The 27,492-nt window shown below is 48.6% G+C and overlaps 1 protein-coding gene and 1 long non-coding RNA gene across 7 annotated transcripts in view; both read left to right on the top strand.

Annotated features, from left to right (window-relative positions):
• SH3GL3 (SH3 domain containing GRB2 like 3, endophilin A3) overlaps positions 1-27,492 on the top strand; it is a 137,308-nt gene that overhangs the window by 99,428 nt on the left and 10,388 nt on the right. For all 6 annotated transcript variants that reach the window (XM_043554625.1, XM_043554630.1, XM_043554629.1 and 3 more), the window contains 3 exons: positions 2,639-2,797; positions 9,551-9,654; positions 10,803-10,912. In XM_043554625.1, coding sequence (XP_043410560.1) covers positions 2,639-2,797; positions 9,551-9,654; positions 10,803-10,912 — 373 coding nt within the window. The remainder of the gene's footprint in view (positions 1-2,638; positions 2,798-9,550; positions 9,655-10,802; positions 10,913-27,492) is intronic.
• LOC122468194 lies at positions 2,804-9,020 on the top strand. The gene is made up of 2 exons (XR_006293154.1): positions 2,804-5,660; positions 5,911-9,020. It is a non-coding gene; the product is annotated as an uncharacterized LOC122468194 (long non-coding RNA).

Genomic DNA, 27,492 nt, shown 5'->3' with positions numbered 1-27,492 from the left:
TTCCTTCCTTCCTTCCTTTTTAATGTTTATTTGGGGGTTGGGGGGATGAGGGGCAGAGAGAGAGGGAGAGACAGAGAATCCCAAGCAGGCTCCGTGCTGTCAGCACAGAGCCCAACACAGGGCTGGATCTCACGAACCCTGAGATCATGACTTAAACTGAAATCGAGTCAGACGCCTTACCGAGTGAGCCACCCAGGTGCCCCGTCCACTTTCCTCCCTCTCCTTTCTCTGGGCACGGCGCATCTCATGGGGTGGCCTCTGGACCGTCAGCATCAACATCACATTAGAAAGGCAGATGCTGGGGCCCTGTTCTAGGTTTCCCAAACGGAGAGTCCTGGATGCCTGGAATTCAGGAAAGTTGAATGAAAAACGAAAGCAACCATTCAGGGACTCCCAAGAACATTCTGCTGCCCCCCCCCTCCAGAATGCCCCCCTCAGCCCCTTACTCGTGGTCTCTGTCCCATCCATGTCAGGGAAAGCAGTGTCCTTCCTGACCTCCGAGGTCTGTCCTCCACTGGACCCCGGAATCTGTTGCCACATCCATTGTCCTCTCTCCTGAATCTCCATTCTCTCCCTTTCTATCACCTCCTCTCAGTTAACATCTGGACACATCCACACAGCAGCCCTTGACTCCCAGCACCACACCCAGAGCAGGCTTCCTGAGACGCAGACTGTCGGCAGCTGCCCGCAGGGGAGGGGGACTGAAGACCCACTCCAGCCTCTCCTGCCCTCTGGGGCCCGATTCTGTGGCCTCTCCTGCCCTTTGGGGCCTGACCTCGGCCCCTTCCTACTGTTACCTTTAGCCCCCCGGGGTGTTTTGCCGTGTTCTGTCCCTCTGTTCCTGGCCGTTCTCCCCCTCCCCTCCCCTCCTGGCTAAGTCATGTCACCTCTTCCCTTTGGGAAGCCCCTGCCCTCCCCTCACAGAATCAGGGGCTCCTGCGCTCCCCACGTGATGGCACTAAGCGCCTCGGGGGTGAGGATCCTGCCTCGTCCACTTTTGTGGCCACGATGTCCAGCATGGCATTCGTGCTTCCAAATTACTAAAGAACAGATGACTCTAGAGAAGGAGGGGCGTCCTGGGGACAGGGGGGACCAGAACAGCCTTTGCAAACGCAGAACCTTAAAACCAAACGCCCCCTTTGTTGAAAGACGTAATACGCCATTTCTTCTCGTGCTGTCGTCCTTGAGGAAAACCACAAGTCCGCCCCACAACGTAGGTCTTCCGTTTGACCTGCTTCAGAGCCGGCTGTGGACACAAATGTGGGTCGGACTTGTGTGCAAAATCCACCTGTACCTAAGTGTTGGCATTCCCCATGCAGCAAAATGGTACTCTAAATGGCTTCCTTGTTACTCAGCTGCCATCTGATACAGAAATGCTATAAAGCTACACTTAAATCCTAGAACGATCGAGAGTTAAGAGTCTGCTACTCAGAAGCCATTCATAGTCTCGACTGTGCTGCTGCGTCTCAGACCTCAGGAGTGGGGAACCTGCCCGTTTAACACACGGCTGACTTCTACCTGTAGGGGGGTTTGTGGGTTCAGTTCTTGGCCCGTCAGCAGCCATCACCCCTGTTTTACAGCCACACACGGAGGCACAGAGGGAGTCACAGATCTGCCCAGAGTCACGGAGCACATAGGAAAGATGCTTCTGGGTTTTTATCCCATATGCTCTCTTCACCTCTTCATTATGGAAGTGGAACCAGTGTGTTTCATTCACTAAAGTGCTAAGTGATGTTACCTGCATACTTCGCTGGGATGGCCTGTTCTTGTGTGTACGTTTGATGTCAGATACCTGTTTTCCAAGGATTGTAGGCATAATGCCTTGCCCCATACGGCTGTCCTGCCGACAGTATTTCTGACATGGGATCCCTCTGCTGGAATACAAACTGTGATGGGGGAACTTACTACCACACAAGGCAGCCCCTTCCGTGAATGCACACGTCTGATATTTACAGTTGTTACATTTTGTTAGAGATTCTTTTTTTTTTCTTTTTTTCTTTTCTTTTCTTTTTTTTAAAGAAATTTCACCGTTCCAGAGGTTGTGAGTGTCTGTTTCTCAGTGTGTACATGTTCACTGGTGGTATTTATTCAACTTGTTCTGTAATTGTTTGGGAACTTTATGGGAGACGCCTAAGTATTCTAGGGGCTACTAGAAATTTGTGCTTTTATAATCTCCTTTTTGGCAAGGACTTGACAGTTGTGCCAAAGGAAACATGCTTGTTTTTGGCAGAGTTAATTGGCTGGAAATTATCTGGATGTTTTATTAGAGAACTGAAGTGAGGGGCCCTATAGACAACTTTGGGAAATGGAATGTGAGTGCTGATACTGTGTCTTTATGTTCATGTAGGTATTCATTCTGCCATCCATTTATCCATGCATCCATTCACCCACCCTTTCCTCCACCCACCTGTCCGTCCATCCATCCGTCCATCCGTCTAACCATTCCCCATGCCTTGAGGACCGTCAGTAAGGGTAGCCTCTAGTGGATGCTGGGGACACACAGACGTGTAAGATGCGTCCCTGCCCCTAGAATTTAGGTCACCCGAAAGCAGTGGCTGTGATCATGGAAATAACAAAAGTTTCTTTGCCCCGTGTTTTGAATGTACAGTTCTCTGAAAGACTCTTTTGTCTTGTTCAGCACCACCTGAAAAAGCTGGAAGGCCGCCGCCTGGATTATGATTATAAAAAGAAGCGAGTAGGTAAGATACCAGACGAAGAAGTCAGACAAGCGGTAGAAAAGTTTGAAGAGTCAAAGGAGTTGGCTGAAAGAAGCATGTTTAATTTTTTAGAAAATGATGTAAGTATTTAAACCAACCAGGAGACTTTAATGTGAATGAAAACATTGACCATATGAGTAGGATCAACATGTTGAGAAGCTCTGGAGCCTTAGTTTACGAGAGCTTCCAGAATTTTCCATAACCATTATGTCCTGCCTCAGAAATAGCTTCAGACATTTGGCAAGTCCCAACTCAGACCTCAGATCTCAAGAAGGCCTGTTTATCCCAGGACTGTTCCGGAGACATGCTCCAGGTAGCCCCGGGGAGGGGGATGGTTTGGGGACTCGCATAGCAGACCGGCCCTTATGTTTGGGGCCATAGCATTGTGACTCTGCAGTGGAACGCGGGGCCCACGTCATGCGTAACGTGCGCTTTTGCTAAGACTGAGAGAAGCGTGCTGTGAGGCAGGTGTGTGAGGAGGAGAGGCTCTCCGGTGCCCTGACTTGTCATCGCGAACATGCAGGATATAAAAGCGTGACCTGCGTTGTTCAGCTGTACCATAGCGGTGCCTGTGGACTCGGGAATGATGAAGGTCTGGACACACATCCCTCAGAGACGCGAATACCCCGTTGTGCTGTAATTGCCACCACCGGCTTTTATTTTATCTGTTCAAGTGAAGTTGGATTCGGCGTCCCTGAGGGGCATGGCGATCCCCACCGGGGCACCACAAGGGCCGAAGGCCTCCCTTCTTTGCCTCACTGACGAGTCCTTGGGCGTTTGTCGTTACTGCCTTTTTCCACCTGCTTCTGTGTGGCGTCCCTGCCCTGACGCTGGCCTTGCTGATGCCCTGAGCCGTTTTGGCCCAGCCTTAGCTTTGGGCCCCATTTGCTGAACTTTCAAACCCGTGGAGACGAGTCCGAGGATTTATTTATCTGCAAAACCATGTTCTACTTACAATAGTTTATCAAAAGGTACATCAAGGTCTTGCGCTTTTGAGTCAAGTCAGACAGAACGTACGGAGCATCTTTTTTGTTTGCCGTGGTGACATGGGGGGCGGATTAGTATGTTCAGTATTAGCAAGACATTAGTCGCGGAGATAACAGTTTGAAAATCCCCGCGTCCATTAAACCCGAGTGCTGAAAAGCACCCTCTATTATGTTTCTCCTTTTAACATTTTATCAGGGCGCTTACATCTTACAGGAAGTGGGAAGAGGTCTACACAGTTGGCTGTTTTCCGTGTTAGTTTATTTTCCCTTAAAAGTAGAACTTGCCTCTTGAGATTGTCCCCAGGCAGTAGGCGATTTTGGTTTTGTCTCCGATTGCTGCATTTGATTCTTTGACGTGTTGAGAAAGTGGGTTTGAAGTGCGGCATGTCAGGTGCACGTCATCCTTACCAGGCATGCCGGCGTTGCCCTTCCGGTCCTGTGCCTGTTCGTGGCGGATTTGAACTCTGAAGTTGAGTCTCGTGCGTCAGACGTGCTGCTCCCTCAGCTCAGGGCTGGGTCCACACCTCTGCCGACGGGCTGTGCTGGCTCATTTCGGGGACGGCCTTGCGCCTTCTGGCCTGTCCTTTGACAAGAGCTCCTGGAAACCAGCCGCGGAAGTGGGAGGAGACCGAACTCCTTGGCAGCTGGGGACTGTCCCGCCGCCTTGGGACTGGGCTCCTTCCTTTTCTCTGCCCTCCTGCCCATGGCTGCCTTTAGCTGCGGTGGTGAGCCGCGTGCTCTGGTTGCTGACTCTTGCGGGAGTGGCGGTGGTAGTGCCCAAGAGGTGGCTGGTGATGGCGATGCCGACAGTGGCAAGGGGGCCATTTCTTGAGCGCTCACGGTAGAGCGTGTGGGGTCCTAGGGGCGTCCCCTGTGTGACGACACCCCTACTTTTTCCTTTCCCCTTCCCGGGGTTATAGTTGAGGAAACCCGCAAGTTACTGACCGTGTGAGCCTCAGAAGGCTGCCTTCCTTCTGTTCGTGGGGCACCAGCGGGCAGACCCAGAAGGGGACCGCCCTGTCCTTTTCCGTGTCCGTGTGTCTGGGCAGTCCCTTTGATGAGACGAGGCGTGGAAAATCTTCCCCAGTTCAGCCCTTGGACCTGCCATGCTAATGCGGAGGTGGTTGTGTTTGGGGATCAACAGCGGGCGACTTGGTGGGGGAAGACGGGGAAACCACTGCATGGAGGGAGGAGGCGTACGTACGCGGAGCTCTCGGCCCCGTCCTTGGCCCCTCTCTACCACCAGGCCAGGCCCAGCGGGTCTGCAGCCCTCAGGACCCTGACTTCCTGCTCTCTCTCGGTCACCAACCCCACGTCCAACCTTGCCACTTCGCCCTTCATACCTGTGTCTGCTCATCCCGTAGGAGGTAGCGGGTTGTGCTAATAACGTCTCTGTGGTCAGATGAGTTTGGCGGACCATAGCGGAGACAAAATTCGCAGCCTTCTTTGTCACCAGACTTTTCAGAGTCTTTATATGATAATGTGAAAAGTTAATCTCTACGAGCTTGCTAAGGCAGGATACTCTGGGAAGTCTCTCAAACTTGTTTGGCCACAGAGCTTGTCCACAGCATCATCGTTATTGCTGTCATTTCAAGGGACGGGTGCCATGTGGCATAAGGTACATTAGGAAATTACGGACTCGCTGAAAGAAAGCTCCCAGCCAGGAGTGGACGACCTGAAATCTGGTTCTGGTCTCACTTCTGCTCAGCTGTTTGCCCCTGGAGAGTCGCTTCGACCTACAGGTATCGGGCCCGACGTGAACAAGTGCAGGCAAGACACCCTTTGGAAATACGAAGTGGGGAACAGAAGTGTAAGAGGCTGTTATGTAGGCTACCGCTGTCATTGGCTTGCTCAGACTTTCTCAGAAACTCTGAATAAAGCTCTTGCCCCACTGGAAAGGGCATCTGTTTGTGATCAGACTCCTTCAGCTTCTCCGAGGAATCCAGAAAGAGTGGAGGTCTTTTTTTTTTTTATTTAAAAAAAAAATTTTTTTTCAACGTTTATTTATTTTTGGGACAGAGAGAGACAGAGCATGAACGGGGGAGGGGCAAAGAGAGAGGGAGACACAGAATCGGAAACAGGCTCCAGGCTCCGAGCCATCAGCCCAGAGCCCGACGCGGGGCTCGAGCCCACGGACTGCGAGATCGTGACCTGGCTGAAGTCCGACGCTTAACCGACTGCGCCACCCAGGCGCCCCTAGAGTGGAGGTCTTTGAGACGACAGAGCAAGAAGTCACTTTGATGATAGCGATTCCTATCGAAGTCGGCGTCCTTTGGAAACGTGCCATTTCGGTCGTGAAAGGGGACGGCTTGTCACGTTCCAGAACAGGTGCCTTTCCCTCATTCAGGCATGCCAAGCACGCTGCAGACTCCAGAGATCTGGGCGCAGGGCATCACCTACTCATCCCCAGTATCTCTCCTCGTGCTGTGGCCCTCAGAACGTGCCTCTCGGCCCACCTACCTGGCTGCTGACCAGTCCTGGCAACTGACTTCTGAAGATTCTGAGGAGGACAGTTCACAGCCCTGCTTCCATACCACCCCCCCCCCCAAGATAGAGAGCTGCCCTTATTACAGTCTGTAAGCCTTTGAGCCCTTCTTCCTTTGGGTTCAGCCCTAATCCTTTGCCCTTGGCCCACTGGCCAGCCAGTGGCTCAGAGCCCATTCAGGTTTCCACCACCCTGCCCCGCCCGGGAACCCCTGTATTCCCAGTGCGCAGTAGTATGGAGACGTCTACACTCTGCCTCCATCCCCACGGCTCAGAACCCCCAGCAGCCTCATTGGCTTATAACCGGCCACTGGTTTGCAGCTAAAGAGAGGGTTTCGAGGTAGAGTGCACCCCCGGGCGACACCCAGTCGATGCACGGCCTCTCGCCCCTGGGAAGAGAGCGAGGAACCACGGCGCGGGTGGAGTCAGCCGTGAAGTCACCAGGCTCAGCCACGCGGGCACGTTCCCCACGGAGTTGGGTTCCTGTAAGTCTCAAGGCAACGGCTCCCGTCCCCCGTGAACAGGGGACCCTGACCAGGGCTATTTCCATTGCTAGGTTTTGCTGCTTTTGAGAGGAGACTAAAGCAGCTCAGAAGTAGCAGTTTCCTCTTCCTCTTGTAACAAATCACCGCACACGTGTGCCTTCAAACAACACAGATCTACCGCCTTCCAGACGGGAGGTCAGAAGTCCTCACGTCACGATATTGGCAGGGCTGAGTTCTGCCTGGAGGGTGTAAGGGAAGCAGCCATGTCTTTGCCTTTTCCACCCGCCAGAGGCACCTGCTTCTCCTTCAAAGCCCTCCGTTTGGCATCTTCACACCTCTTACTCTCTTCCTCCCATCACCTTCTGTGACCCTCCTGCCTTCCTCTTCTAGGACCCTGTGATGCCACCAGGCCCACCCAGATAATCCAGCTAATCCCCTAGTTCAAGACCCTAGTTCAAGGCCATTTTCCTGTCCACCACAAGCTCTTCCTGGTTCTGTTCTGGTTCCCCTGGTTGCTTGTGTGGCCTCCTCCTCCCTCACTGTCAGCTTACTGGGAAGTCTGGTCGAGTTTCCTGCCTCAGGTGCCTCACATGTGCCCCCATCTGGACGGCCAGGGCAGTTTACTCTGAGACGGGAGTCAGCTGTCTGGCGGTTCTCCCTGTGTGTGTCGTGGGAACCCTTCCACGGGATGAGGTCACACCTTACTCGCACGGTGGTGCCAGCAAAGGGGTGGCACCAGTCTCAGCGGAAGCGGAATGAAACCTCTTTTCTCATCCCAGTGACCTTCCCCGAGTCAACAGATGGAGTGGTGTGGCCCGTGGAAGAAACGCTCTACCTTCTGGACAGGCCCTCACAGGGCCTGGCTTTATCGCTGCCATGTTTCTGCCTGTCCTGGTGTTTGATTCCAGCTGGGGATGGGAGGCAGAGGCTACCCGCAAAACACCTTGCCGCTTATGGCCTGGAATCCTCCCTGTTCTGGCATAAAGGGGCAGATGGTCCCCTTGTGACACCGCGTGGCTTCGCTGTCAGCCTGAGACTTTGCAGCGGAGTCCCAGCTCTGCAGGAGTTGTGTTGAGCAGGTGCCGTGCCGTACTGCGGTCCCTCCCGGGTTCTGAGGGGCCTTGGGGTTCCTTTCCTTCCCGGAGTCAGCCAGAGAATGAATAGTTCCAAAGGCACCTCTAGATCGCCCAACCTCTTTTAGCCAGCCAGACAGGACAGCTGGTAGTCTTTCCATCTGCACCTCCCTGCTCCCCACCCCCCCGATATGTCTCGAGGAATATTCACTTAGCTCTTTCGCTGTTCCTTTGAAAATGAGAAACGTCAAACGTATTTCAAAGTGGGGATTAAAATAGAGACTAACTTTACTGAAGACGGGGAGGTGTGGCCCAGATTGGACCCAGGTCGCAGCTCTCCCACCGTCGGGGAGGAGAGTTCCTTCTGCCTCGCGTTCTCCTGTGGTCGAGTTAGAACGAGGCACTGGACTTGTTTAAACGTCAAAGCCAAAGAGGTGAAACTTAAGAGATCCGTAGGATTTTGTAGGGGCCCGGCTGTCTTTGTTTTGTTTTTTGGGTTTGGGGAAATTTAAGGCCTGGCTTGTTGCTTTTCTAGCCACAGGGCGTGGTATGGTCAGTGTAACGCCGCCGGATTTCCTCGTTCAGATGCTGATCACAGTGGGGCACAAGCGGAACGCATGGCTCAAGTGTGCATTTGAACCCATGTTTAAAATGCTGGGCGCGGGTAAGGAAAGTGAACGAATAGGCAGCTGAAGCTTGGTCTGGAACAACAGATGGGAGCAGCTGGGGTCTTTGAAGGTGAATGAATCCATGGCTGGTTTTATGGGGTGAGTATGTAGGGGTGAATGAGCAGGGCAGACTTTGCCCCAGAGCTACTTAGGACATGGAGGTGATACATCATTAGGCTTTGGGGAATCTTTGGAAGAGGGGGATTGATTTCGGTGTGTGTCCTTCTCTGGAGTTCGTGGGACTCGTGCTGGGGTCCTCGTCACCTCAACCCAGAGGTCCTGCCTCTGAGGCTGGCCGACATCAGCCTAAGGAACCCTGTTTTTGCATAGCAGCTGCTCAGACACGTTGGGGAAGCAGGGAAGCTCCCAGGCCCCACAGGAGAAGTCTCTTCCTCGATTCATGCCTCCCCAGGTCTTCTGGGCTTTTTTACGTGACTTCGTTTTTTTGACGTCCACTGTATTTTGGTCACTAACTTCATGAATGTCGTGATTCATGGGAACGAGAGATGCCAGAGGCTGTATGGTTCATTCCTTCTTGCTGTGTGTTTCAGGGCGATGATTTTGTGCTGCTGGCAAAAAAAAACAAAAAACAAAAAACAAAAAACAAAACAAAACAAAACAAAAAAACCATCTAGGGAGCGGGCAAGCCTTTGCCCTGGTGCACACTCTGTCGCTGATTTCGCTTCTTACGTGAGAACAGTTTCATTTACTTAGTTTCTTGATTTGACTTAGCTAGAAAATGCCCGTAGAGACATTTCACTAAGAAAGCAGTTCATTTACTAAATGTTGGCCTCACTTGTAATTGGAAAAGCTTTATCTCTCTGTTTTCAGATCCATGAACATTAGAGCGCAAAAATCTCCCGGGAGTATCATCTAATTGGAAAAAACAAGCTTTTATCGAGTTAAATCAAATTTTAATCATAAATAAATTTGAACATGGTTTTCCAGAATATATAGCTTTATACCGTGACCTGGGTGATTATTACGCGGGGCTCCGAGATAAAAATGAAATGAAATGAAATGGACCAGAGCCGGGGAGGACACAGGGCTTCCCTGCAAAGCTGGCTCTCTGTTGCTGGTTTCCCTTCTCTCTGAACACTACATAGGCTTTGGAATGATTTTCCACTTTCGCTGCAGGTAGAACAGGTCAGCCAGTTGGCTGTGTTTATAGAGGCGGCTTTAGACTATCACAAACAGTCCACAGAGATTCTGCAGGAGCTACAGAGCAAGCTACAGATGCGGTGAGAACCTTTGCGTTCGTTACAAGCCCGGGCTGCAGGGTTGGACCCCATCAGAATCAATCCCTCTGTCTGTCCATTCGTCTGCTCCTTCCCACCACACCATCCTGTTTTGAACTTTCTTTAGCTGGCTTCCATGCTTGGGTGTGGGATAGCACTGAGAGAATACGGGGCTCTGGCCAATGGGACAGAGCCGGGAAGAGCAGTCTGGCAGGCTTTCTCCCTTTTCGTGTTTCTAAAGCCCTTTTCTGTGACCTGTGTTCAGGGCACCCAGACACAGTTGCTCACCCTACAGAACTGTCCTGGCTTCATGGCTGATTTGGGAACTTAAGCTGGGGATGGCGATGGCTTATACCTCCTTGCCAACATCTAGGGATGTGGAGAAGCGTGACACGATACTCAGAAAATATGTAAAAAGATGTGTTTTTACCTCACCAGTACAGATGTGAGGCCAAGTTCATACTACTGACTCTTAGAGGCGTTGAAAGAGTCCAAAATAACCTTCTGAATGATCAAAGAAAGACTGCTGTTTCTCTTAGCCTTTAATGATGCTGTGTTCTATACTTCTCTGAAAATTAGTAGTATCATACGTCATGTGCCCAGTGACCCTATTAATTAAAGTAATGGGTTAACAAATCTACCCTTTTTCTTGACCGGGTTTTGTAACAGAATATTGTTTTTGTATGAGATTATGATAATGGGAGAACTGGGAGGGATGCTTGCTTAAATCAGTGCCAGAATTCTAGAGGGAAGACACAAGGTGGGGCTGGTCTCTGAAGCATCCAGTTCGGTAGGCGGGGCGTGCGCACCGCGCTCACGTGAGCGTGTTTGCGTAATCCTCTCTCTGTATGAGCAGAAGGAGAGAAAAGGCAACCAACGCTGTGGAGTGTCCAGTGTAACCCTGGCGCCTGACCGATGCCTCAGAGACCCTTACGAGAGACACGCTCTCGCAGATACAAAGTTGAAAAACTCCACTGGGCACCTACACCTATCACTTTGAGCTACTCACGAATCAGTGCGTAAAAACCACCCCCGTCACGACTGCCACCCGTCACCCAAGTCTGTAGGCTCCTCAAGGCAGAGCAACTGTATGTCTGGAGACTCGGGCTTCTCCCTCGGAAGTCTGACCGGTCTCAAAATGCATATTTCAGAATATCGGCCGCATCCAGCGTTCCCAGACGAGAATATAAGCCCCGGCCCATAAAAAGGAGTCCTAGTGAACTCAATGGGGTGTCCACCACCTCGTCAGCGAGGACAACAGGTAAGATGACCATTGTGTGTTGCTGAGTGTGCTCTTCAAGGAGGTGCTGCCCGAAGCTTTTGCTTACTGCTTGTTGCTGTATTTGGCGTGACCCTGTATTTGACCCTGACTTTTTTTCATTGGCTGTCGGGTGAATCCCCTTTCCCACCCCATTAGTGCCCCTTTGCCTGCTTCCTGGTTTTGGATACTTCTGTCAAGTTTTGAAAACCAGCACCAGGAAGAATTCCATCACTTACTGCCTTCTAATATGTTAAAACCTTGGCCGTGGAAACTTCGTGCTACATTGTCCTCTGTCTTTACATTTTTAACTCTTTCAAAATATTTCCCTAGTTTTTAGAAGAGTGTGAACATTTGTTGAGCTCCTGCTATAAGCTAGGCACTGTCTTAAGTGCTGCATCATTATTTTTTAATTAGACAAATGACACATATCTATTCTTGGCTGAAAGGATCCAACGGAGAAAAACAACATTCAGGTGGTGTAAGTCATGCTGGAGGTCTTTTGGTCACCCCCTCCATCCCTGTCCCTTCCCTAGATGTAGCTGCTGTTAACAATTTGGTATGAGCACTGTCCTGTTTATGCGCACATATACGCATACACCCGCACTATATACGCACAGTTTTAGATTATTTTCTGTTTCTCAAATACAAGATCTTACTAGGTGTATTCTTCTGCGTCTTGCTTTTGTAAATGCATCGCTATCTCTCGGAGTTATTACTGTGTCATGCGCGTAGATCTATCTCTGTCCCACAATTTTTTAACGGCTTCATAGTTTTCTGTTATATGTTACCATGTCCCTATTAGTGGACGCTAAGGTTGTTTCCAATTATTTGCTGAAAACAGTATACTTTCATCTGCCTCCCTGTGCTCATGGCAAGTCTTTCTTGGAAGTGGAATCCTGAGTTAGAGAGAATGCAAATTAGAAGTGATAGTAGCTATTGCCAAATTACCTTTCAGAATGGGCACAGTACTTTTGACGTAGTAATGCCTGTTGCCCCACACCCACATCATTCGACTTCCATTTTTGCCAACCATTCACGGGTAAAAAATTGTATTCTACCTTCCTTGTCGTAAATAGGGAAGTTGAACATTTTCTTCCTCTCTATATTTTAGTTTGCCATTTGTATTTTCTCATGTCTGAATTGTCTGTTTGTGTAATTTATTTGTTTTTTCTTTTAGGTCATTTACTTTGTCTTATTATTCATAAGAATCCCTTACATATGGGGATATTGATAGCTTTTTTTCTGTAGTTTGTTGTTGTGTATGTGTGTGTGTTTCATTTTTTGTTTTTTGTGTTTTGTGTTCTCGTTTTTTAGTTTTATTTAAGTGATCTCTGTGCCCAACCTGGGCCTCAAACTCACGACCCCAAGATCAAGAGTCATATGCTATTCCTACTGGGGCCAGGTGCCCCAGAGTTGTGTTTTTAGCGTTCTTTATATATTGTAAACACAAGTCCTTTGACAAATACGTGGTTTGAAAATATTTTCTTTCACTCTGTAGCCTTTTATTCTCTTAATAGGGTTTTTGATAGATCAAAAGTTTTTAATTTTGGTGCAGTCCAATTTCTCATTTCTTCCTTTTAGGATCATGCTTTTGGTGTGAAGTCTTAAGAATCCTTTGACTAGCCCAAGATCCTAAAGATGTTCTTCTGTGCTTTTTCCCCACAGTTTCACACTTGCACATTTCAGTCCATGGTCCACTTTGAGTTAGTTTTTGTATGACACTGTAGTTGAAGTCTCATTCGCCCATGAATTTCAAACTTCTCTGCAGCACATCTGCCCGTGGGAGCTACATGGTCTGGACTTTCTTCCAATGCTATCACTATCCTTTCAGATTTTTTTTTTCAATTAAAAAATAAAAATGATGGGACTAATATGTGTATATAGTCCTAAAAAGAAAATGGTGCTACAAGGCCTTTAATGAAAAGCAGCTGTCTCCCCTTATGCCCTCTCCCCATCTTCATTTCCTGTTCTCGGAGGAAAGCACTTTCAGCTCTTTGTTGGGTATTTAGCTCCATTGTTCTAAATAATATGCTGTTCTTGATTTTTTTGGTTTGGATAATACCTGTGGTTTCCTGATACGGCAGATGAGCTCTTTGCTCCCTGTCCTCGGCCTCCCAAACACTTCCCCGTCCCACTTCCTCCTTCCTCCTTCCAGGTTACTCATAATCACCATTTTCATTGTAGAACCATCACTTTGATCATGCAGAACTCTTACCGTGCCTCCCCTCTGTGCCTCGTTGTTGTGTTCAGTGTGGTGGCCTCTGCTTCTTGAGGGAGACACGGGCGGGCCCGTGACATTTCTGGCTGCTCTTGGGTGACTCACTTGAGTGTGTGAATGCAGGCACACACAGCACTCAGAGCGCTGCCTCATGTAATAGTCACCGTGCCGTCTGGATTTGAAGCTGGGCTTCCCCTTCTCAAGCTCTGGCCTGTTATAAGTGTGAAGATTGGTGTCAGGAAAGGGGTTGTAGTTGGCCTCTTCTCTCTTTTTCCGTCTACCACTTCTGTTCTTAAAGCTCCAGGGAGCATATTTCCAGCTCTCTTACAAGTCTTTTTAAATGTCTCTCTCCCTCGGGGTACCTGGTAGCTCAGTTGGTTGAGCGTCCCAACTCTTGATTTTGGCTCAGGTCATGGGATTGAGCCCTGCGTTGGGCTCCAACTGAGCATGGAGCCTGCTTGGGATTCTCTCTCTTTCTCTCTCTCTCTCTTCTCTCTTTCTCTCTGTCTCCCTCCCTCCCTCCCCTTCCTCTGCCCCTTTCCCCTGCTCGCACTCTCTCTAAAAAGAAAAAAATCTCTCTCCCATGACTTGTTGTGAAATAAGAAAAACATAAGACATTCCCCTCCTTCAAGCTCTCCAGAGATTTCTCTAAAAACCCTTTCTCATCTCCATCTCCTGACCCGTCTATCGCATAGATGAGTTTGGGGTCAAGAGTTGTGAAAACTGGTTTCCCATCTCTTCTGGTTTGGTTTGTGTGTTTGCAAGTTCTACGTGGCGGTCTCATGGGCATCCATTTTTCTTTTTTACATAGTTCTGGAGCCTTAGATACGACTTTGATTTTCATATCCTATAACCATTTATAATGTCACGAGCATAAAAATAATATTCACAGCAGTATCACATAGTGTTCTATCGTTACATTTCCATTGTCATTCGTATTTCTGTTGTCTTGCTCGCTCTGGCCTCATCGTAAGTCTTGAAGTAGGGTGGTGTTAATTCTCTAGCGTGGCTTCTCTTTCAAAGTGGTTGGGCTGTTCTAGTAGCATTTCCATGTGAATTTTAGCGTCCGCGTTTTCATTTTTACAAAACAAAGCATGCTCAGGGTTTGAATTGGTCGAGGTTGAACCTGTACATCAATTTAGGGGGAATTTACAACTTGACAACATGGGCCTTTCCAGTCTTGAACACAGCCTACTTTATTTTCCACTTATTTAAGTTTTCTTAATTTCTCCAGCCATGTTTTACTATTTTCAGCAGATAGGTCTGGCACATTTTTAAATCAATCTCTCAATACTTCAAAAATTTCATATGATTTTAAATAGCATTTTAATAAAATTTCAGGTTTTAACTTCTTATTGCTAGCGTATAGGTGTACAGTTGGTTTTTGTGGATTGGTCTCGTTTCCTGCCGTGTTGCTAAATTCACTTATTAGTTCCAGCAGCTTTTTTGTAGACCCTGTAGTTTTTCTATAAAGATGATCACGTCACCCACAAATAAAGGCAATTTTACTGGATGTCAGGATGGCCTTTATTTGTTTTTCTTGCCTTTTTTGCACTTGCTAGAACCTCTGGTATCATGTTGACTAGGGGAGTTGGAGTGGACATGCTTGCCTTGTTCTTGATATGAGAGGAGTGGCATTCGGCATCTCCTAATTAAGTATGTTAGCTGTAGATTTTTCATAGGTGTCTTTTTTCAGATTGAATTCCCTTCCAGGCATAGTTTGCTGGGAGTTTTTATCAGGAATGAATTTTAGATTTTGTCAAATGCCTTTTTTGGCATCTGTGGAGATGATAATATGTTTTTATTTTAGTTTGTTAGCATGGTGACTTCGGTTAAATTAATTAAAGCAGTCTTCTATTCACGGGATAAACCCTTTGTGAGAAAGGTTGGTTTTTTTTTTAAAGTAAACTTAATTTTAGAATAGTTATGGGTTTATAGAAAAGTTGCAGAGACAGTACACAGCATTCCTATATACCCGTAACTGTTTCCCTTGATATTTTTCTCCCCTTATTATTAACATCTTACTAGTTTGGTAATCCAGTGAGACTGTATTGATACGTCATTAACTAAAGTCTGTACTTTATTCACATTTCCTTAGTTTTTACCTAATGTCCTTTTTCTGTTCCAAGATCTCCTCCAGGACACTACATTGTATTTAGTCATCATGTCTGTTTACAGACTCTTGACTGACATTTTCTAAGACTGTCTTTGTGTTTAATGAGCTTGGCAGTTTGGGGGAGTAGTGTTCAGATATTCTGTAGAATGTTCCTCAGTTGAGATTTGTCTCGTTTTTTTTCAGGATGAGACTGGGGATTTGGATGTGGAGTCAGGGCCACACCACAGAGGCCAGGTGCCATTCTCGGGGTATATTCCATGAACACGAATTATTTATTACTATTGATGTTAATTGTAATCGATGCTGTCGTTGACCCCCTGGCCAACCCAGTGTTTCTCAGCTTTCACTGTAAAGTTACTCTTTAAAATAAATGTTTCCCTGTGCAGAAGTTTTTTTAACCACAAATTAAATTTTCTTATAGGTCTCAGGCTATTGAGGGCATCTGTTTCTTCTGGAGTGAGCTCTGGTAGTTTGTGTCTTTCAAGGTATTCGTCCATTTCATCTAAGTTGCCAGATTTATTGGCATAAAGTTGTTCATATATTCCCGTATTTTCCTTGTAAGCTCTATAGAGTTTGTAGTGATCCCACTGCTCTCGTTTCTGATAGAAAATTTGTATCTTCTTTTTTTTCTTGATCAACCTGCCTATTGATGCCTCAGTTTTATTGCTGTTCTCAAAGAACCCGTTTTCTGTTGCATTGATTTCTCTCTTGCTTACTGTTTTCTAGCTCACTGAGTTCCACTTCGATCTTTGTTATTTCTTCTCTTTTGGATTTCATTTGCTCTTCTTCATGTAATTTCTTGAGGTAGAAGCTGAGGTCACTGCGTCCTTTCTTCCTTCCTAATCTGTGTGTTTAGTGCTGGTCTTTCCCTCGAAGTACCACCGTTAGCAGTAACCCGTAGCTCTTGGTATGTTGTCTTCATTTTCGTCCTCTTCGGAGTACTTTCTAGTTTCACATTTGATATCGTCTTTAACCCATGGTTTACTTCCCTACATTTGGAGGATTCTCCAGATACCTTTCTGTTTTAGATTTCTAATTCCATTTTGGTCGATGACGTAGTCCGTGCGAACTGTACCCTTTAACATTTTTTGAGACTTGCTTTATGGCCCAGAGTAGAATCCATCCTGGTAAATGTTCTTGACTTGAAATGCACGTGGATTCTATTCGTGTTGGGTAGAGTGTTCTACAAATGTCAATTAGGTCACGTTGCCTGATAACGTAGTTCAAGTCTCCTGTGTCCTTATGGATATTTTGTCTATTCTTTTCTATTAATTTTCAGGTGAGGCGTATTGGATGCCCGACCCTGGTTGTGAAGCTGTCTTTTCCTCCTGGCAATTCTAGCAAAATTATGGGAAGATCGGTTATATTCCCCTGCTCGCCCTTAGTTCTCATTGACCCTTTAGATCTGATTATTCATATTGTTTTTAATGGCGGGAAAAAATCGTTAATGCTTTAAATATTCTTCTCTATTGTCTCTTGAGTTTTCCTTTTTAAAATCCTATTAGATGTTGAAACTTCTGGCTCTTCCTCTTTGCCTCATCGTTTCCTTCTTGCTTTCTCTATCCGTGTTGTTTTCACTCTGCCCTCTGGGGAAATTTCACCTTTTATATTTTGTTTCTTTGACTGTTCTGTACCCATTCATTTATTTAGCCCATCTACTGAATTTCTTTTTCCAAGTGAATTAGCTTCCTGCTGGTAACAAATTACCACACGTTGTATGGCTTGAAGTGACACACATTTATTCTCGGTCTTACAGTCTTACAGTTCTGGAGGTCAGAAGTCTTAAATCAAGGTGTCGGTGTTCCTGGCTCTGGGGGAGAATCTATTGTCTCTTCCACCTTCTAGAGGCTGTCTTGTAGCCTTGGCTTGTGGCCCCTTTTTTATGTTCAAAGCCGGCAGTTTACGATCTTCAAAACTGTCTGACTTCTGCTTCCATGGAAGATATATCTCCTTCTCTGACTCTGACCCTCCCGCCTTCCTCTTATAAGGACCCTTACAAGTGATTATGTTGTGATAAAATTGGACTCGCCCTCATAATTCAGAGTTATCTTTCTGTCTCCAGACCTGTAACCACATCCTCAAATTCCCTTCTGCCATGTCAGGAAGAAATCTACAGGTTCTGGGGGATTAGGATGTAGACATCTTATGGAGTGGGGGTGAAATGGTTATTATTCTGCTTATCACCCCAATATTCAATTTTTTAATTTTAAGATTGAATTTTACAATTAATTAGATTCTTCATATCCCTTTGAGAATATGAATTAAGCTTTTACAAGTCTGCACGTGATGTCTCTGTTAATTCTCATCTCTTTGTACGTTTCTTGGCGTCTGGTATCTATTTTACGAAGCTGTCTCTCATCCGGCACGGATGTTCGTGCCTCTGTGCACAGCTTTTTATGTGGGATTTCATGTCGGTTTGCCCATAGTGCTGTGTCTGTGCCTGCTGGGTCTACTGAGTGAGGTGCACCGGTTTCGGGTTTTGTGGGTGTTTGCACCCTCAGGGCACTGCCCCGACTTCGTGTTCAGGTCCCTGCGCTCACTACTCCTTCCTGGGGGCAGATGCCTCGGCCCCCAGGTGCTTGGTACAAACCCAGAATGGAGGGGGGGAGACTCCCCTGGCCGCTCTTCTCCCAGAAGGCCAGCCGGTCACCCAGCTTCCAGTAGGCACGGATTCTGCTCTTCGGGCGTCTTTGGGGCCCAGTCTGGAGCATCCCTGTTCGGGAACCATTGTGAGTTTAATTTCTTGCATCCGCCACTCTCCTACTCTCAAAATATCCCTCGTGTTCTTCGTCATTTTTGTTCTGCCAGTGGTGTTCATTCTTGTCTCCGAACTTCACTTGGAAACTTAAAACATACCTACTTTGTAATTGCTGGCGATTCGGCACTAAAGCCAGGCTGCAGCCTGTACTCAGTCTGCTGTATCAGCGCAGGCCTCTCTCGGGTTGTGCGGTGCCACACGTCCCCCTAGACGCGTCTTTCTGCTGCTTGTTGCCTAATGCCTGGCGCGGCTCTAGGTGCTGAGTGGTGCAGGCCTAAAGGACCTTGAGTGACACCGTAAGAAAAGCATCCTTCTCTCACTCCTTGACACCAGTTGGTCTTCTTGTTTTGTTTTGTCTTGTTAAAAAAAAAAAAGGACCCCAAAGTGCAGCCGGTGTTCAACAAAATGGGGTCTTCTCACTGATGCAGCAGCCCAGGAGAACACTCTTAGATGGGCTGTGTTCGCGTCGTCCGCGGAGCCCCCCACCCCCGGGCTGGGCTGATGGCCTCTCCGCCAGCCTCACCGCGTGGCTTCCGCACCGTCCTGGCCGTTGCCACGCCAGCCACCAGGCAGGGGAGAAGGAACAGGCTAGACACTGCCTCTCGAGCCCGCGAGGCGGGAGTGACACACACAACCGCGGTCCCGGGAGGAGACCTGGGTTGGACGCCCGCGGGCGGTGGCGGAGCCGGGAGTGTGGTCTCTGGCTGGACAGCCACCCGGTTCCCATGGGAACATGCAGCAGACACTGGTCCCTGATGGACGCGGGATTCTGAGGGCAGACGCTGGTCCCTGAGGGACGCGGGGGGACAGGCGTTGCCGGCACCCCGTCGCGTGGCCGTGGCCGAGGTCCCTTGATCAGATGCTGGTCCTGCTCTCGGGAAGGAGCAGGGGACCTCCTTGGCCCGGGCCCTGTGGTCCCAAGATCTGCCCTCTCCGGGTCCTTCGTATTGTCCACACCCGCACTTCACGTCGGAAGCGGACCGTGGAGCCCGCCCCCTGCAGAGTTGCGCTCCCTGTGCTTAGGGGCCTTGCGGGGGCCCTTCAGGCTTCAAGAGATGCAGACGTGTTCAGGTTCCACCTGCTGTCTTCCTTTCACGCTTGGTGCCTCCGGAAACTCTGCCTCCGGGCCAGTGACCACCCCTGCGGCCCTGCCCTAGACGTAGGTCTGCGGGCCACCTTCTTTCCTCCTCTTCTTGTCGAGCCTTTTTTTTTTTTTTTTAAATTTAAATTCAAGTTATTGATTGATTGAGCACTGCGGCACCGGTTTCAGGAGCAGAACCCAGTGATTCCTCACTCCCATCCAATACCCAGTGGTCCTCCCAGCAAGCGCTCTCCTCAGCGCCCATCCCCCATCTAGCCCCTTCCCCTGCTCACCTCCCCTCCAGCAACCCCCAGTCTGGTCTCTGTATTTAAGAGTCTCTTAGGGTTTGCCTCCCTCTCTCTTTTTACCTTAGTTTTCCTTCCCTTTCCCTGTGTTTATCTGTTGTGTCTCTTAAATTCCACATAGTGAGATCATATGATATTTGTTAAATCAAATTTCTCTGACTTACTTTACTTAGGATAATACACTCCAGTTCCATCCACGTTGTCGCAAACGGCCAGATTTCATTCTTTTGGATTGCCGAGTAACATTTACATTGTATACATTTACCACATCTTTATCCATTCATTTGTCAGTGGACATTCGGGCTCTTTCCATACTTTGGCTATTGTCGATAGTGCTGCTATAAACATTGGGGTGCATGTGCTCCTTGGAACCAGCACACCTGTATCCCTTGGATAAATACCTAGTAGTGCAGTTGCTAGGTCGGAGGGTAGTTGTATTTTTAATTTTTTGAGGAACCTCCACGCTGTTCTCCAGAGCGGCTGCACCAATTTGCATTCCCACCAACAGTGCGAGAGGGTTCCCGTTTCTCCACATCCTCTCCAGCCTCTGTAGTCTCCTGATTTGTTCATTTTGGCCACTCTGACACCGGTGTGAGGTGGTATCTGAGTGTGGTTTTGATTTGTAGTCCCCTGTTGATGAGTGATGTTGAGCATATTTTCACGTGTCTGTTAGCTCTCTGGGTGTCTTTGGAAAAGCATCTACTTATGTCTTCTGCCCATTTTTTCACTGGATTATTTGTTTTTTGGGTCTTGAGTTTGGTAAGTGCTAGCTAGATTTTGGATACTAACCCTTTATCGCACGTGTCGTTTGCAGATGTCTTCTCCCGTTCCGCTGGTTGCCCTTTAGCCTTTCTTAACCTGTGAAGGTTACCTTGAGGCTGTCTGAGTCAACAGGGGACTGGGAGTAGGGAGGCAATACTTTTAACTTAATCCTTGCCGCAGAACTGGGTCCTTCATTTGGTTTAGAGAAGTCTCAGAGTGATTTGGGTTAACACCTTGCTCATCAAGCAGTTAGCTTTTCTTTTTTTTTTTTTTTTTCCAACGTTTATTTATTTTTGGGACAGAGAGAGACAGAGCATGAACGGGGGAGACACAGAATCGGAAACAGGCTCCAGGCTCTGAGCCATCAGCCCAGAGCCCGACGCGGGGCTCGAACTCACGCGAGATCACGCGAGATCTCGCGAGGTCGTGACCTGAGCTGAAGTCGGAAGCTCAACCGACTGCGCCACCCAGGCGCCCCAAGCAGTTAGCTTTTCTAACGCACGGAAATCCAGCCTCGGCTCTTTTCTCTCCTCCCTCTTACTTTTGCTTGCAAACCGGGCAGTTCTTGTTATCTCTCTTACAGCAATTTGTGGCAGCACCACGGAGCGGCGAACACGCACCAGCGTTCTGTTTTCTCCATCTTTTTTCTTTCGAGCTGCTGGCACGTGATACGCTCTCCGACTGGTCATAGGCCAAAGTGTCAGCAAACACTTTGCCACGACCCAGCGAGGTCGTGGCTTCACGCCTGTTACGCCCGCATCTTCCTCATCGCCTCCTGCCCGCAGAGTCGGCACCACAAGTCTCGTGGTGGCAAGACCCCACGTCTGGCACCGTGTTGTGTCAGTTAGGTAGTAGTTGCTGTTGTGTGGACACTCCAGGAAGCAGGTGTTCAAAAAAGGTAGAAATTCAGACTGGGAGCCCAGGCCAGAGATTCCCCTTTAGGAAACGAGCCCCACATGGCTCACGTCTCTTCCACTCCCAGTCTGGCAGGAGCGGAGCCCGATGGCCTCACTTGGCTGCAGAGGCTGAGTTGGGGGCGGCGGGGGGGGGGGGGGGGGGGTGTGTGTGGGGAGAGTCACATCCTACCTGTATTCGTATTCCTGGGGAAGAAGGCAAGAGTGGGTTTCGTGGTTAGCTCGTGGCTTGTACCACAGTCACCGACCGCACACTCGTTGTGGAAGACCACACACTTGTTGTGGAAGAAGACGTCTGTTCTGTCTCGCTGACCTCCCTGTAGGTCCCACGTGATTCATTTCTGTGAGAGTGTGGTCCCGCGTCCGTGCCCACGCTGCTTGTGGGAAGGCGCATTAAGGTAAGCGAGAGCTGGCAGATGTCTTCCGTCGGGGGCCGAGTGGTAAATACTTTAGGCTTCGTGGGCCGTGCGGGCTCTGTTGTAACCACGTGACTTGGTTACAGTGGGAAGCGGCCGTAGACAGCGTGGAAATGAATGGGCAAGGCTGTGTTCCACTAAAACATCATTTGGCCTGCAGGCTATCATCCGTCGACCCCTGGGGTGACTCACTGGGAGATCAATTTAGCGGTATCTCTCAACATTAACAAAAATGTTTATGCATTCTCAGTGGCTTCATGCCCGGACACGTGTCCTAAGGAAATAATTTAAGCAACAGCATATTCCCCGTTCTGTGACACCACTGTCTAGAGAAACAAAAAGTTATAAGTGAAAATAACCTAATGGCCAGCACTCGTTTATATATATTTGTCTGTAATAGGGCAACGGTACATCAGAGGGGTTGTTATGCAGCCACTTAGACTTGTTACTGTGGACGTTATGCAGACGCATAAGCCTGTGTATGGTCTGAAAATCGAGTGGAAAAGAGACGCAGACTTGCGAGTACCCTGTGATTGCAGTTCTGCTGTGAAGACCCGGTTAGATGGTGGTCGGATCACGGACGACAGTTTCCCTTCTTTCCGAGATACTCTTTCCATTGTGTTTTGGTAAGAACATTCAAATAAGAACATTCGGATAAACCTCCAGGAAGCTCGGGGCCGGGCGTGAGCAGAGGATCATGGGGACCGTCAAGGCGACTGCATCTGGCTCACGTGCTTCTCCTCCCCTTGGGCCCCGGCAGCCCTGTGCCCTCATCCGCTCGGGACAGTCCCCGTAAACTGTCCCAAGTCGGTCCCATCTCCGTCGCTCTGGCTCAGTTTGTAATAGCGCCCCGCTTTTACTCTCGGACGTTCTCCCGTTTGGATGACAATATATCGTTTCCCTAGTGTTTGTGGCTTTGCTTCTCTACTTCTGGTCCAGAAACACTAGATTCTGAATACGTATATTATTACAAGCCACTTCACAATTTCTGTTTGGAAAGAAGCGGGATATAAAAACCTAAGACCTTTGAAAGTGAGTCCGACCCCAGGCTGCCCATCACCCCGCTCCCCGCCCCCTGCACCGTATCGTGTCTGAGGGAAGCCCACTTAGCAGGAGCCAGGGGCCAGCTCCCAGGATGCCATGCCCTCATTTGCCGGGAGAGAAAACTCAGCTCTCCTTTGCGAGGGGGTGTCCTCGCCTACCCGGAGGATGCTAACTGGACCTCTCAGACTGACAGCGTGACAAGCACTGTACTCTGTGACAGTGAAGGTGGATTTTAACTAAAGCATCACTTGAGGCCATAAGGACGTAGCATTGGCGTGCCAGAAATATGCCAGGTATCCTTAGTTGACGCTTTATGTACAGAACTCACGTCATGAGCGTAACAACATTTCAAGGAAGTGGAAATAGTAGAAAACAAGAGAGTAACAAATAATAACGTAACAACATAGCAGTTACACTTCCTGAGTACGTACTGTGGGTCAGGTAGTGTACGAAATACTTCATACACATTTCTTAGATGGTTGTTATGCACGTTTTGCAGATGCGTAAGTGGAGGCTCAGAGGGGTTAAGTGAGAGCTTTCTCAAGGCCACAGAGCCAGTAAGTAGCGGTGCTGGGCACTTTCCCTCACAGATATTTCACTTTATATCATTAAGAAGGAATCCAGGGCAACGTTTAAAAACGTCCAAGAGCATTGGGGATGATTTATTTCCAAGACTCTCGATCGCAGGGACGCTGCAGCCAGCAGGTGGTCGCACAGGGAGTTGGTCGTATGCATCTGACCCGGAAGAAGAAAACGCGGATAGGACAGCGAGTTCCCTGGCTTTCTCGGCCAGACTGTGCATGTCAGTGCTTTCGTCCCCTCCTTCTTGGCCAGTAGCTAGGCCCCTGGGCAGATTCAGTTGTTAGAAGGGCAGTGGTCGGCCAGAGACCAGACCGCAGATGTGCAAGAGATGGTCTCTGGAAGGCTCCGGGTCCAGCCGCCGGATTCTCGGGTGCTGCAGGCTCCGAGTGCCACCGTTCGACACGTGCCTGTGCCTCCCCAGGCTGCCTCTCCGAAATCGCCCCTGGCAGGAGCCTGGGCCCCGGACTCCAGCATCGGGCTTCGGTGATTTGTGGGTGGAATCTGCGAGTGTAAGGGGGTCCTGTCCTGTTTGTTTCTGGGGCACGGTTTCAAAAGAAAATGGCATTTTATAGCCTGTATCAATGGGAAATTACTTTCCATCAGGATTCTGGATGATTTGCACATAATGTTTATAAAGTGAAGGAAAAATGTCAAGCATTTCACTTAACAATTTAAAGCGAAGCTCGCAGGGCTCTGCCAGGAACGAATTCCAAGAACATTTTCTCCATCGTTTCTTTCTAAAGGAAAAGAGGGAGATGAAAAGGGTGCAGGTCAATTAGGCACAATCCATCGCGGGACCGAGATGGAATCTTTGATAACATCATTTCTCGCTGCTTAAGAGAATCAATAGAATGAGCCAGGAATGGAGAAGGGGGAGGGGGATGGTGGTGGAAGTCACAGGTTGAGATGATGAATTGCAGAGCCCCGCTGTCGCCCTGGCTTGGAGAAAGCACCGCCCGGCCGAGCCCGTGAGTGCAGGGTCACGACGCTCCACCGGCACGTGCTGCCCCTGCATCCCCAAAGACATGAGGCGGCCAAGAAAGGTCTCCAGGCTGAAACATGTGCCTGGGTTGTTCCCAGTAAACCCTGGGTTTTGCAGAAAATAGTGTAGGAGTTTGTAACCTGTGCTCAAGTATCTTCCTGGCTCATTTTTACCGGGCCCCACGTTGTCACTTAGTGCGTTACAAAGTATAGGGGCGCCTGGGTGGCTCCGTCGGTTGAGCGTCTGACTTGGGCTCAGGTCATGATCTCGTGGTTCCCGAACTCGAGCCCTGCGTCGGGCTCTGTGCTGACAGCTCGGAGCCTGGAGCCTGCTTCGGGCTCTGCTTCTCCCTCTGTCTCTGCCCCTCCCCAACTTGTGCGCTCTCTCTCTCTCTCTCTCTCTCTCTCTCTTTCTCTCAAAAAAAAAAGCATTAAAAAAAATTTAATAATCCTCTAAGTTACAGTAATACTTGGCTGTCCTATCTGTTGGGTATACTTTCTTCAGTTTGTTGTTTTTTCTTCTAAGTTCTCTTTAACATAAAGGTAAGAACGGGGCGCCTGGGTGGCTCGGTCGGTTTAGCGTCTGACTTTGGCTCAGGTCATGAGCTCGCGGTCCGTGAGTTCGAGCCCCCACGTCGGGCTCTGTGCTGACAGCTCGGAGCCTGGAGCCGGTTTCCGATTCTGTGTCTCCCTCTTTCTCTGCCCCTCCCCGGCTCATGCTCTTTCTCGCTCTCTCAAAAATAAGTAAAACATAAAAAAAAAAAGACAAGGTATATTTTACGTTTTTTATCAACTCGATTATGTGTGGAGGGTTCCCCCTCCCGCTTGGGTTCTTAAAGAGGGTGCCGCTTTCCATACTCACGATTTAGGGTTAATATGCCCCGGCCTGAGATGGGCTGAGATCAGTGAACAAGTGTGGGCTGTGAGTGCATGCCGTAGGCGTTTCAGAGCAAGGCAGAATAAATCTCTCAAAGGGCCTATGTGAAGACAGTCCAACTCCCTTCAGGTATAAAGGAGACTTTTATAAAGTTCTTGACGCTTCTCAGAGGGGCTCGGAAATCCTGTCTCGAGTCTGAGTCGTTCCCCCTGTTGGGGCAGAATCTCTGGGATTACGTTAGAAAATAAACATTTCTTCCAAAGTAAAGTGTGAGGCTTGAAACTCGAAGAAGACGAGCACTTTGCAAATAGAAATATGTGCTTTTTTTTATAACCTAAATTTCCAAAGAGGAAATTAAAATGTCACTTAACAGCGACAGTGGTGATTGCTTCGTGGGCAGGTTGGTTTTTACTTTTTCTTCTTTCCCTCCCACAAGTTTCTTGCTTGTTGCCCTCCCCACACATCCGTTTCTGTATACTATCAGCGGTGGGTCAGTCAGTGCTATTGACAGGAGAGAAATAAACAAGGAAGTGCAGGACTCCTGTATTGTAGCTCAGATCCATGAGCTGTGTGACTTTGGGTGAGTTTCTTAACATCTCTGGGCTGATTTGACCTTGTTCCTGAGTACAAAATGATCGGCTATAACACCTTCCAAGTTTCTTTCCCAGCTCACTCTGTGGCTGTAGTAATTATCTTTTATGAGCACCTAACATTCTTAAAAACTTGAGAAGTGTACAGACTTGAACATTTTTGTATGTTCTGTGTTTAAAAAATATTTCTTTAAAAAGGTGAAATTGAACCATGATTCTTATTGTTGATCAGCAGCCATTGATTCGAGAAAGGAGAAAAGCCCTGCTCTTATTTTTCCTCCGAAGGAAGCTTTAGAGGGAAAGGCTCTCTCCCTGCAGGGAATGGTTTCCTGTAATTCTTCGAAAAAGTCTATGAAAAGAGGTTTCCAAAAGCTGTAAGATGTAACTTGTAACTTAGTTGTGGCAAGTTTAACACTACTTGGCTGACATGGTGATACGATTCTATTATCTCAAATGCTGCATATTTAAAAATGTCGATATGTTGCAAGGTGTTTAAGCTAAATTTTAAAATGTCATTATCTAAATATTAATATAGGTACTTATATATTTTTAAATGTTTATTTATTTTGAGACAGAGGGCTGGTGAGCAAGCTGGGGAGGGACAGAGAGAGGCAGAGAGAGAGAGAGAGAGAGAGAGAGAGAGAGAGAGAGAGAACCCCAAGCAGCTCTGTGCTGTGAGCACAGAGCCCAACGTGGGGCTTGATCCCATGAACCACGAGATCGTGACCTCATGACCTGAGCCGAAATCAAGAGTCAGACACCCAACTGAGCTACCTGGGCACCCTGGTACTTACGTTAAAAAAAAAAGTGTAGAAGTGGATTGTGTCCCGGGTGACACATAGGGCACCCGTATAGCACAAATCCAGGGGACAGTACCTCGGAGTCCTGTCTGACGCCCCCTGGAGTTATCCAGTGGGTGTGGCCCCAGGTGCAAATTCTAATGCCAGATTATGAGGATGAGACGCAGGGAAAGCGTAAGAAAACAGTGCCAGGCCGGTGATAAGTGGCTGACACCGGACCTCCAGGACAGGTGCACAAAGGGGGGAGGCGAGTCTAGTCACGGGGACGCCATTGGGCAGTAGCCACTGCTCGGTGCCCGGGGCTGTGGGCCCAGAACAGCCAGCCTTTCTGATTTTTTCAAGAGAAGCCAGAAATCATATATTTATGAGCAATCTCCTGATTTAAAAAAAAAAAAATTTTTTTTTTTTAACATTTATTTATTTTTGAGACAGACAGAGAGAGAGAGCATGAACAGGGGAGGGTCAGAGGAAGAGGGAGACATAGAATCTGAAACAGGCTCCAGGCTCTGAGCCGTCAGCACAGAGCCCGACGTGGGGCTCGAACCCACGGACTGCGAGATCGTGACCCGAGCTGAAGTCGGACGCTCAACCGACTTAGCCACCCAGGCACCCCAATCAATCTCCTGATTTTTAAGTGTTGGCATCTAATCCACACTATACAAAGCGAGGAGCAGAGCAAAGGAAACACATCTGCAGGCTTGGCCCCGTGCCGGCAGCCAGGAAGCCACCTGTGATTAAGGCCACCGTTTGTTTTCTGCTTTCCCTTCACTCGGAGTGGCGAAGGGGACCCACAGACGCTGGGCCTGATGGTCACAGAGGGTCACCTCCCAGGCCTGGTTGTCACAGAGGGCCACCTCCCAGGAAGCTTCCATAAGTACAGGGGCCTCAACTTTTGAAATTACATCTCGGGACAAGCAAGGCTGTGCAGGGTGGAGGGCACACACTTTACTGGTCACACCGGGGTGTTGCAGTCTTCATCAGCTGGGGAGGACTGGTATTAAGGGTAAAAGAAATCACACATGCTCATTTTTATAGACGAGAGTAGAATCATGAAGCTTGAGTTCCGCTGACCAGCAGTTTTAACAAGTCACATCTCCTGTGGATGAACACAGATGTCTTATTTCTAGAAAGACAGT

Source organism: Prionailurus bengalensis, chromosome B3, assembly GCF_016509475.1.
Source record: "Prionailurus bengalensis isolate Pbe53 chromosome B3, Fcat_Pben_1.1_paternal_pri, whole genome shotgun sequence".
In the NCBI taxonomy this organism is placed as follows: Eukaryota; Metazoa; Chordata; class Mammalia; order Carnivora; family Felidae; genus Prionailurus; species Prionailurus bengalensis.
This window is presented reverse-complemented; position numbering and strand designations above follow the sequence as displayed.